The sequence below is a fragment of the Pelodiscus sinensis genome, chromosome 1, assembly GCF_052426305.1.
Source record: "Pelodiscus sinensis isolate ZL-2025 chromosome 1, ASM5242630v1, whole genome shotgun sequence".
Lineage (NCBI taxonomy): Eukaryota > Metazoa > Chordata > Testudines > Trionychidae > Pelodiscus > Pelodiscus sinensis.
Window position 1 is genome coordinate 94,470,538 of NC_143052.1, and position 11,477 is coordinate 94,482,014.

General features: G+C 54.7%; 1 protein-coding gene across 4 annotated transcripts; it reads left to right on the plus strand.

The window, feature by feature from the left end:
• The first annotated feature begins 246 nt into the window (after window positions 1-246).
• LGALS2 (galectin 2) lies at window positions 247-10,767 on the plus strand. 4 transcript variants are annotated; one of them, XM_075937390.2, is made up of 4 exons: window positions 690-710; window positions 8,646-8,728; window positions 9,269-9,428; window positions 10,564-10,767. In XM_075937390.2, exons 1-4 carry the CDS (start codon window positions 705-707, stop codon window positions 10,708-10,710), a joined length of 396 nt encoding a protein of 131 aa, XP_075793505.1. In that variant the 5' UTR covers window positions 690-704; the 3' UTR covers window positions 10,711-10,767. The 4 variants fall into 4 exon arrangements, with proteins under 4 accessions (XP_075793489.2, XP_075793480.2, XP_075793505.1 ...); XM_075937381.2 differs by lacking the exon at window positions 690-710 and adding an exon at window positions 6,951-8,282; XM_075937374.2 differs by lacking the exons at window positions 8,646-8,728; window positions 9,269-9,428; window positions 10,564-10,767 and adding exons at window positions 1,779-1,944; window positions 2,161-8,277 and having other exon boundaries at window positions 247-710.
• The last annotated feature ends 710 nt before the right edge of the window (window positions 10,768-11,477 follow it).

An 11,477-nucleotide genomic window follows, 5' to 3' on the forward strand; every position in this document is an offset into this window, starting at 1 on the left:
GTAACTTTCCTGAGCTTCAACAGATGGGCTGTGTCTACACTGCACCCCTGTTCCAGAAAAGGGATGCAGATTAGACACATCGGTATCGCAAATGAAGCGGGGATTTAAATATCCCCTGCTTCATTTGTATAAACATGGCTGCCGCTTTTTTCCGGCTCGGGGCTTTGCCGGAAAAAAGTGCCAGTCTAGACAGGGATCTTTCGGAAAAGGCTTTATTTTCCGAAAGATCCCTTATTCCTGATTTTAAGAGGAATAATGGACCTTTCTGAAAAGGCTTTATTTTCCCAAAGATCCCTGTCTAGACTGGCGCTTTTTTCCGGAAAAGCCCCGAGCTGGAAAAAAGCGGCAGCCATGTTTATACAAATGAAGCGGGGGATATTTAAATCCCTGCTTCATTCGCGATACCGATGTGTCTAATCTGCATCCCTTTTCCGGAAAAGGGGTGCAGTGTAGACACAACCTCAGTGTCTTATCAGGGAACCGGGCTGGGGGTGGGACAGGCTATTGGTCAAGACACTGTCAGAGGAAGCTGGGGAGCTGATAAATCTTGGGATCAAAGTCTTCTAGCTTGCCTCAGTAGTGGGGTAGAGCTTTTAATGTGTAACTCTGGGAGAAGCTAAGCCTATAAGAGCTCCTGCGATGATGCGTACCTAAGCCGGATCCTCAGCAGCTCTCAGCAGTGTCTGCCCACGCCAGCAAGGAGGATGTCTGTAAGGATCGCGGTTGTCTCTCCGGGAGCTCTTTCCTTTGCTTGCTCTCCGCTACCCACCTGTAGTGCTCTGCTCTCACATCTGCCTTTGTCCCTGCTGTCATCGCTACGGCTCCCTGGCTTATTTCCCCTCCCCTTGCCAGCCCTCCAGTTCCCATGCCCACTCCCACCACCTGCCCCATGCCAAGCAAGGACTGTGGAGTGGCAGGGTGGTCCTGGCTCAGGGCCAGGAGGTGGCACCTAGCAGGTGGGGGTCCTGTCCTGCCTCTATCCTGGTTCAGGTGGCATTGCTGAACCTCATTCCCTTTCACTGTGGGGGGCATGTGTCCCTGGGAGTCTCATGACACTGGGGTTCTCTGCCGCAGGAGAAATTTGAAATAATGAACCTGGATGTGAAGTCAGGGGACAGCCTTAGTTCGAACTAGGTAAACCTCATTTTACGAGGATTAAACCTAGTTCGAACTAGCTAGTTCGAATTAAGGGCTGTGTAGACCCTTAATTCGAACTAGTGGCAGGCTAGCCCTTCCCAGGTTTCCCTGGTGGCCACTCTGGCCAACACCAGGGAAACTCTATTGCCCCCCTCCCGGCCCTGGACCCCTTAAAGGGCCACGGGCTGGCTACACAGTTTGTGCCAGTTGCAAGGCTGCCAGCATCCATGCCAGCAGACCCTGCACCTGCCACACCATGAGCCAGCCACCCGAGGACACCCAGCCTTCCACTGCTCCCCAGGACCAGCCTGGCGGCTCCCAGGAGCCTGCCCGGGGACGCAAGAGGCGGGCGCCCGCTTGGTCAAGTGCGGAGATCGTGGACCTCATCGAGGTTTGGGGGGAAGCCTCCAATGTCCATGATCTCCGCACTAGCCACAGGAACGCAGCCATCTACAGCCGCATGGCTGCCAGCCTGGCCGCCAGGGGCCACCAGCGCAGCCGGGAGCAGATGCGCTGCAAGATCAAAGATCTGCGGCAGTCCTACTCCCGGGCCTGCCAGCCAGGGGCCGACCCGGAGGCCTGCCCCCACTTCCACGCCCTGGACCGCCTCCTGGGGGCTCATGCCGTACCTGCCCCCCCAGGACGTGATTGACCCCGGGGCAGAGGGCCCGCTCCTGGACACGGAGGAGGAGGAGGAGGGCTCCGAGAGCCAGGAGCCTGCCGGCAGCCTGCCCAGGACCCGGGACCCCCGAGGCACCCCACAGAGCCGCTCGCCTGTGTCGTCTGAGGCCGGGGAGGCGTCCACCTGTGAGTACCATCGTGCTCCCCTTATGTGTACGGGGGGCTGGGGCGAGAGGAAGCCCCAGGACCTTGTGCCTGGGCCTTGCCCACCACGCAGCAGCAGCTGGGGATCCTGCAGGGGCCCTGGCCTTGCAGAGGGGAGCTGGGTTTCACACACCTGGGCCCCTGGGGTAATTGACAGCTGGTCTTGTTGCACCACAGCCACAGCACCTGTGTCTGCAGGGCGCACCACACCGCCTGAAGCAGCTGCCCGTGCCCGGGCAAGCAGGAGAGCCAGGAATGAGGAGGAGTACCAGAGGCGGCACCTCCGGTTCATGGATCACCAGCTCCGCACCCTGGACCACTGGGACCTGAGGGTGCACCGGAGGAGTTTGGAGGCCCTGCGAGGCCTCCTCCAGAGCCTGCTCGACCGCTTCCCAATTCCTCCTGCTCCCCCTGCTCCGGCTCCTGCTCCTGCTTCCGCCACACCCCCCATCCCTCCTGTCCCCCCCTCCACAACCATTTCCCACCGACGCCCCCGGACCTGCAGTGTGGCAAGACAAGAGAGGCACCCCTGAGCTTTCCTTTCCCTTCCTCCCTTCCCTCCCCTTCCAGAACTAGTTTTTAGTTCTAGACGTGTTAGTTCAAATTAGCTTAGTTCGAATTAACTAATTCGAACTAAGTTAGTTCGAATTAGCGCTGTAGTGTAGACGTACCCTGGGAGTGTCTCTGACTTGGGAAGTTGCTGTCATAAATTTGAAACTGACTTTATCAAATGGACTAGTAATGGGATTTGCTCTTTGATTGGTGTAACTAGAACTGTTAGGTAGCCATGGAGATGCGGAGGTTTTTATGTTGATAGTCATGGGACTTGGCACAAGAGCCTCCCTTAACGGTCATACACACAGGTGTGATTACCCACAGTTACAGCCCAGGGGCTTTCTTCTCCTTGCTAGCGTCCCATCTGGCCAAGCTGCACTTTCTAAAAGGATGTCTCAGCCAGGGCCATTCCTAAATGGGTGCAGGGCCCAAAACACCCGCCTCTGCTCCAGGCCCTGCTCCTGTTCTATCCCCTCCTACTCCCATTGCACCTCTTCCCCAAACCCTTCCCCCAAGCGATGTGACCCAGGGAGTTACAGGGGGCCTAGCACTGGCAGCAGGGGTTGGGTTTCTCCTCACTCACTGTGGCAGTGGGAAGCAGATGCCCCAGCTCTAGCCTTCTCTGCTCCCATGAGCGACCCAGCTGGAAAATGACCGACCGGAGCAGGTTAGGGCAGGGGCGCTCTGCTTTCCGCAGCTCCTGCCACTGCTGGTGAGTGTGGGGGCTGGAACCGCCCCTGCTGCTGGTTCCAGGCCTCCCTGGTAATCCCCCAACCCGCCATGGGGCCTCCCAAAGCACAGGGCCCAGAGTGGCTGCCCCAAACTGTCCAATGGACGGGATGACTCTGGTCTCCGTAACTGCGCTCCTCCGTAGCACTGGGACAGTTTGACTCTGCACTGCTGCTACTGAGACCTTCACTTGATAGCTCAATCTTGCCATCTGTTGGTGCATTTCTTTCAGTTTTAAAATGTATAATATTAGCAGGCCAGAGAGATTTTCTTTTATCAGGACACGTATTGGATGTAGGGGGAGCATGCAGCTCTCACAGTGTTGTGCGCAATCAGCATGCACCTCACTTCACATGCCCTTGCTTTATGGGCGTGTCACTTTAGTAATACTGGTAAGAAAAAATGACACAGCTGGAAACCAGCAGAACCTGGCAGCCCTGCACGTGGTCAACAGTAAACAAAATGTCTTGTGGGCCACTCCTAGAACCCCAGCGAGCCGCATGCGGCCCTCGGGTTGCAGGTTGCCCACCACTGATGAGACAAGCAGCCTCTTCATCGAAACTTTGACTGGAGGGGACAAATGCAGCTGCTGCTTGTACAAATTTGGCCTGTTGCTGCAGTTACTATGGGTGTTAAGGTCAATGGTTCATACCTGTACATTGACCCACCCTACCTCTCCTGGAGTTCCTAGCTCCAATGTTGGTTGAGAATAACGCTTCCCTGCCGTGGGGACACAACATACCCTCTTCCCTCAAAGACATGGCAGTTAGGGTTCTGCTTAAGACACCATTTCAGTTCTGTCAGTTCTCACCCTGTCTCTAATCTTCCCCTCCTAGGGGCACTTGAGAAGGAAGATGATGGCTAGAAAACTCTGATGTAATCTGAATGAGCCTTCATATTTCCTTGATCCTTGGCAGATGGACTTATGAGTTGGATGTGGTACAAAGATGGTTCTAGTCTCATTGGTTGCGGATTTCTTTCTTGCAATGGACAAAGATCAGATGTCTGCTGACTTTCACGAGTCAGCAGCCTTTGATACCTGTGGTATAAGCACTCTGGCTTGAGTGGTTTTGTCTTTTCCTCTCCAAATGTCAAAGCCTGTTCCCATTGAGCTCAATAGCAAAACTGCTTTTGATTGCAATGAGAACAGAGCAGGGAATGTGATTTTGATCAATTGCTTCTCTGTCCAGAATAAGGAAGTTAAGTATCGGGTAATTGACTAAACGAATAGTCAATGCATTTTTGCATCAACTATTCGATTAGTCAATAGGACGTCTCTGCTTTTGAAGTGTAGCTACGGCCCTAGGGCTGTTGCTACACTTCAAAGGTGAAAGTGCAAAAGCCTGGGGTCAGCTGGAGACTCCCCCGCTGATCCTGGGCTCCATGTGGTGCTGACACTTTGAAGTACCCCCTCTTCTCTCCCCTTGTTGCCTCTATCTGATAGAGGCAGCAAGGGAGGTGGGGAAGCGACTAGTTGTTCACATCCCTAGTCCAGAGTCAGTTTCCATGCATGTTCTGCCTGGTGAATTTTTATTGCCCTTCCTGTATGTCTTACTGAGGAAAATAATCAAACAATTTGGGCTGTAGTTCTACCAAGATGCACATGGCACACACAGCTCTGTGCCTCTTTTCTATCAAACCCAGATGGCGCTGCATCTTTGCTTTCCTAGTGCCTGGCAGAGAGCAAGACTGAGCAAAAGGCAAGCTGGCAGAAGCTTAGTTTGGCCATAAAGAAGGCACCAATCGTGCATTACAGGATAGTGGGGTGATTGCCTTGCCTAGCCTTTCAGTTAAGAAGTTTTCAATTTGGGGCACTGCTGGATCCTCAGTGACCTGTGGGAGTTCAGATGGCGCTAAGGGGGTGTCAGGGGATGGGGAGAGCGTGGGGGCCCCAGCCTGGGGTGAGGTCACATGCATCCCCCATTGCTCCTCCAGTGAGTGCAGTAACGGCAAGAAATGATTTCTCCTCACACCACCGGTTTCCCACTGAATTGTAGCGGTTACTGGGGAGGGCAGGCTAAAGAGATCCGCCAGGCCACTGCTCCCTTATGGGAGGAGGGCAGCTAGGACATGACCTCTTTGTGGGGTAGGAGTGGGAAGGAGCCGCTAGGGTGATGGTCCGGTGACACTGATAGGCCAGGTGCCAGCTCGAGCCATAGCCCCTAGGCCTTGCTGGACACTGACTGCATTAGTCTGACTCACCTGCATGTGTTCGCGTTATTGAAATAGGTAATATAGTTGCAAACACGTGTTTAGAAAAGTAGCTGTAGCCCATGTTAGGAGATCGGTGGCAACTACTGGGGAGGGACACAACAGGCTACTGGCCATGTGACTGCCTCCCCGCACCCCCAGCCCATGCCACACCTAGCTCTACCTCTTACCACCCTTTCCCCCCACTCCCACACCACCCCTTTCCCCAAGTCTCCATCCCCAAGCCACATGGCCCAGGGGACTAGTGGGGAAGAGCCTCTGGCACCAGCAGTGGGGGTTCCCCTCCACATTCACAGCCAGTGAGTGGGGTGGGGGGGAGTAGAGTGACCTGGCCTCAGCCCGCACTGCTCCCTCAGCTCCCAGTTGCATCACTCCACTTCCTGTTACTGCTGGTGAGCATGTGGACAGTTCGAGCCATAGCCCCCTCCCCCAAGCAATGTGGCTGGGAGCTGGGGAGGGGGGAACGGAGCGGGCTAGAGCTGGGTCACTCCACTTCCTGATGCTGCCAGAGAGTGCAGGGGAGACCCCTACTGCTGACACCAGGCCCCCGGCTAGTCTATTACGCCCTGTGAGGCTCCCCAAAGTGCAGAGCCCAGAGTGGCTGGACAAACTGTCCCTAGGATGGAATGGCTCTGTCCACTGGCTGCTGGTCCCTTGCCCCTCCCCTCACGGTGCTGGTGTCACACGTCCCCTCTCCCCTCCCTCTATAGCCCCTGTTGAAGAGCATAGATAGAGAGTTGGCTCTAAAACTGTAAAATCACCAGTGAGGGGAGAAGTAATCCCTAGTGTGAAATACTAGTTTGCCACACGCGGTCTCATCTGCAGCCCAAGAAAAGAAGGCCCATAGACACCAGGTGGGGCACTGCGGAACATCTGAGGATGAACTGCTTTGTTGATGGTTTGTTTTCCCCCTCCAGTCATGAACAGGGGGCTACGTCTAGACTGGCATGATTTTCCGCAAATGCTTTTAATGGAAAAGTTTTCCATTAAAAGCATTTGCGGAAAAGAGCGTCTAGATTGGCACGGATGCTTTTCTGCAAAAGCACTTTTTGTGGAAAAGCGTTTGTGCCAATCTAGACGCGCTTTTCCGCAAAAAAGCCTCAATTGCCATTTTCGCGATCGGGGCTTTTTTGTGCAAAACAAATCTGAGCTGTCTACACTGGCCTTTTTGCGCAAAAGGACTTTTGCCCGAACGGGAGCAGCATAGTATTTCCGCAAGAAGCACTGATTTCAGACAGTAGGAAGTCAGTGTTCTTGCAGAAATTCAAGCAGCCAGTGTAGACAGCTGGCAAGTTTTTCCACAAAAGCAGATGCTTTTGTGGAAAAACTTGCCAGTCTAGACACAGCCGGGTTGTGCATGTGGAGTCGTTCCATCAGCTTGAATTCTGGGGGAAACAAATAAAAATTCCTGCCAAGGAAGAACTGTATCGTTAGGCTGCTTGAGTGAGGGCCAGGGGGTGCTAAACAGAAGTAAAAGATCTGCAGTGTTTGGCCGGGGTTAGCCCTTAAAGACATACAGAGCTTGCTTATTACAGAAGCAACTACCACCCTTTGGTACCGTCAATGGGAACGCTGTGTGCCAAGAACTCCCTTGCTTCTTTGTCCCTGTTATAAGGCTTGGCTACAAGGGTTGCCTTTGGTGTAAGATCTAAAGTGCAGTTGATCGGAGTCAGTCCTCGGGGACTGGGAGGAACCTGAACACTGTGATTTTGGTAGAAGGGGCAACACGCAGCTTGCCCAGATGGCAGGCTAGCCCGGAGAGCTCACGGGCACTGTCTGTGACTCAGCAGTCAGGCTGTGATGGCGCTTGAGCAGCTGACGCTTGATGCTTGGTGGTGAAACCTCAGGACAGAATCACCCATCACGTGTGCTCTTGGGGTACAGCCGGGCAGCCTGACAGGTCTGTGATGTAGTGTCCACCCCACACCAGACTTGGAGGAGTTAAGATGTCAGGTGGAGCAATTAACTCCCCTGGCTGCATTTGTGGGAGGAGCCAGCACACACGGGTTAAATAAGAGGCCAAGGAGAAGTTGGTATAAAGGCTAGGAGCAAGAACGGGCTGCAGGGAAGTAGGCTGCAGCAGGTCTTCCCTGGGAGAAGGTGGGTGTGGTTGGCGTGACAGAGTAGTCCAGTGTTATTCCCTGGGATGTGGGAGTTTGGGATGGCAAACCCAGGGAGGTGAGCAAGGCTCGGGAAAAGTGGCTGGGTGTGGGATAGCTCTGACCTTGGCTGCTGAGGAGAGGACAGCCTGGGTTCCCCTCCCAGGCCCTTGGGAAGTGGCTCAGGCAGGTAGTGAAAAGCAGGCTGCCTGGGCCATTGTGCCCTGGAAGATCTGGATACCTCAGAAGGGGAGGACCATAGCAAGAACAGGTGGTTGCAGCTCCTGGAGCAAGAGAGGGTGAGAGGCTAAGAGGCATGGGGAGACTGCCAGAGGAAGGTGCTGCACCTGGAAGAGCCCATCCCCAGTGGCCAGGAGGGGGTGTCTGTTGTGGTGAACACGCCCATGACAAGGCCCCTTGGTGATGAATCCCCTCCAGTGCAGCACCTCCAACAAGGCAGTTGCAGTAACTTTCCTGAGCTTCAACAGTCTGTGTGTTATCAGGGAACCGGGCTGGGGGTGGGGCAGGCTATTGGTCAGAGGAAGCTGGGGAGCTGATAAATCTTGGGATCAAAGTCTTCTAGCTTGCCTCAGTAGTGGGGTAGAGCTGTTAATTTGTAACTCTGGGAGAAGCTAAGCCTATAAGAGCTCCTGCGGGGATGCGTACCTGAGCCGGATCCTCAGCAGCTCTCAGCGGTGTCTGCCCACGCCAGCAAGGAGGATGTCTGTAAGGATCACCGTGTCTCTCCGGGAGCTCTTTCCTTTGCTTGCTCTCCGCTACCCACCTGTAGTGCTCTGCTCTCACATCTGCCTTTGTCCCTGCTGTCATCGCTACGGCTCCCTGGCTCATTTCCCCTCCCCTTGCCAGCCCTCCATTTCCCATGCCCACTCCCACCACCTGCCCCATGCTAAGCAAGGACTGTGGAGTGCCAGGGTGGTCCTGGCTCAGGGCCAGGAGGTGGCACCTAGCAGGTGGGGGTCCTGTCCTGTCTCTATCCTGGCTCAGGTGGCATTGCTGAACCTCATTCCCTTTCACTGTGGGGGGCATGTGTCCCTGGGAGTCTCATGACACTGGGGTTCTCTGCCGCAGGAGAAATTTGAAATATTGAACCTGGATGTGAAGTCAGGGGCCAGCCTGAAGATAAAGGGCAAGATCTCTGATGATGCTGAGAAGTGAGTATAAGGAAGGAGCTGCCTCAAACAAGGGGGGTATGGGCTGCACAGAGGGGGGAGATGGTGCCCCAGCTACCCTGACTGTACTGGATGGTTGCGTCTGATGCAGAGCTCAGGCCTTCAGTTTGTCTGTCTATCTTGGTACCTATAGAGTCTCAATCAGCCTGGTAATTGAGTGCTCCACAAATACCCTTGTCATGTCTGTATTATTTTATGGATGAGGAAACTGAGGCACGGGGATTAAAGCTACTTGCCCATGGCCAGCCAGCGGGTCTGCAGCAGGGCTGAGAGTTGAGCTCAGATCACCTGAGTCCCAGGCCGATGCCTGAGCCACAGGCCTGACCTTCCTCCAGGGAAAGTCACACTTGGTCTAGAAGTCCCAACCCTTCCTAAAACTGACTGGCTGGGATTCTCTGCCCCCATGGAATTGGTGAATGGAGAGGTGGGAGAAGAAACTCAACCGCCCTCCTTTGGGCAGGGGTGGAGCTACTGCTGGCTCCTTGGGGGGATTCTCTGATGCCCGCTCTGCTCCCCCCTCAGCTTTGTGATTAACCTTGGCAAGAGCGCTAGCGAGCTGGGGCTACACTTCAACCCCCGCTTCAACCAATCCACCATCGTCTGCAACTCCAAATGTGCCAACTGCTGGCAGTCGGAGCAGCGCAGCGACCACCTGCCGTTCTCCAAAGGCTCGGAGGTCAAGGTGAGGGGCTCCTGGGAAAGCAGGCTGGGGACGCGGCTGGAGGAGCTGCCAGACTCTATGGGGGGCCCCTTCTTCCTCTCCCGGCTGGTGTCTGCAGGTGCCATTTCTCCCCACCAGCATCTCTGGCTCCGGCTGCTCTCCCGGTCAGCCGGCTCCGCTCCCAACCCTCACAGACCCTTTTCTCTCACCAGCTAACCCTGGGCAGGCTGGAGGTTGCTTGTGACCAGTCTTCAAGTGCCCCTGTGTCTCTGCCCAGCAGGTGCTTACACCTTCACTGGGTGGAGAGGGCTGTAGGCAGAAGAGCCCTCTGTCCCCTGCACCTCAGATCTGTCTCCATCACAGTTCATTCCCTGCTCATACCCCCTGTTCTCTCTACCCTCCCCTTTCCCCCACACAGTGCTTTATAGAACAAGACTCTAGGGCCCTGGGTGTAACCTCCTGGCTCCTTCCTCCTTGGGCAGTTCTATGCTTGTCTCCTAGCATTGCACAGGGCACACTTAGATCTTTCCATTTCTCTGTGGCTTGGGAATGGTTTCCTTCCCATTGCCCGGTGCTTCCTGGGCTGGGTGGGAAAGGGGAGGGCCTGTGGGCAGAAGTTTTATTTTCAGTGATCAGTTATTAGTCTAGTGGGTGTGGTTTTTTTTTTTTTTTTTTTTAAAGACTCCTGGGTCCACCCATTCCCTAGACTGTTTGCGCAGAGGGGCTAGCAGGAGCATTTCCCCACTGTGGCTAACCCTAGTCACTTGCCCTGTTTTGAGCAAGGTGGATGCAGGAGCCTTATCTACGCCAGGGCTCCCTGCATTGCCAGTGCAGCTGAACCACAGTTAGCACACAGCTGTGTGGAGATGTTGTTGTCCCCCTCTCCCCCATCCCCATGTACAAGTTTAGGTAGGAGCTCAGCCTGCTGAGACAAGTGGATGGCTCTGATTATTTCACTGGGAGTTAGGTGCCTACATACGTGTGAGGCTCAGGGCCTCTGACACCGAACCTTGCAAGGCATCTAGTGAACTCAGCACTATGTTTAAGGGCAGCAGGATTGGGGCTTCTCTGCCCGGGCAGAAGGGACAGGTGCATGCTGTTGTTAGCCAGTTTGCTTTTCGTGCTAACTCCCTTCCCTTGCTCCCCCCTCTTGCAGTTTGTTGTCAGCTTCCTGGGAGACAAGTTCAAGGTGAAGCTGCCAGATGGGCATGAGCTGGAGTTCCCCAACCGACACGGCTATGACAAGATCACCTATCTCAGCGTGAAGGGTGGGTTCAGGGTCATCTCCTTCAAACAGGATTGATGGGTCCCACTTCCTCACTTTAATAAAGACCCCATGAGAAGGGTCATTTAATCCCAACTGCACTGACTCCTATGATGTCCTTGGCCTTTCAGCACCTGATAGAGGAAAGGTTCTAGTGGGAACACCCAAACTGGGGCTCCCCATCTGTGGAAAGAGGTGGTTGTCCTCCAATGGTCCCTCTAACTTTTCCATCTGTGTGTGGAATACATTTTGTTGTGGGCACCAAGGTGGTGTATATTCACACATGGCAGTAGAAACACATGCTGCCCGCTGGGCGTGCTTTGCTAATCGGCTGAGTGGCACCCGAATCTCTCCTGGGTGGCCACATAGAGCAAGCGCTGAATTGTGACTATTCCAGGAGGACCTCTTCTCTTGGCACTGGTGGGTATGATTAGTGGAGGGGGGAGATGAAAACTTCTCCAGGGCACTAGAAGATGATGCTGCACTGAGTGAGCTGGCAGTAGACAGGTTCCCAGGCCTGAGTGCGCAGAAGAGGGAAATGACTGTCAGGCAATGCTAGAGTGCACTTTCAGCAGGCTGATGGCATGGTGGGAAAGCCCAGGGTAGGTAGCTGGGTAAGAGGCTGGTTGGGTGCTGCACCTGCAGAAAGCTCTGTTTCCAGGCTGGGCACACTTCCAGGCCAGGGGGGAGATGGTACCCTCTCTGTGGTACTGTCAAACATGGAATTTCCCCACCTGCTGGTGTGAGGTGGCTTGTCCCTTCTCCTGGTGCCAGGCACAGCCCATTGAGGAAGCAACTGCACAGGT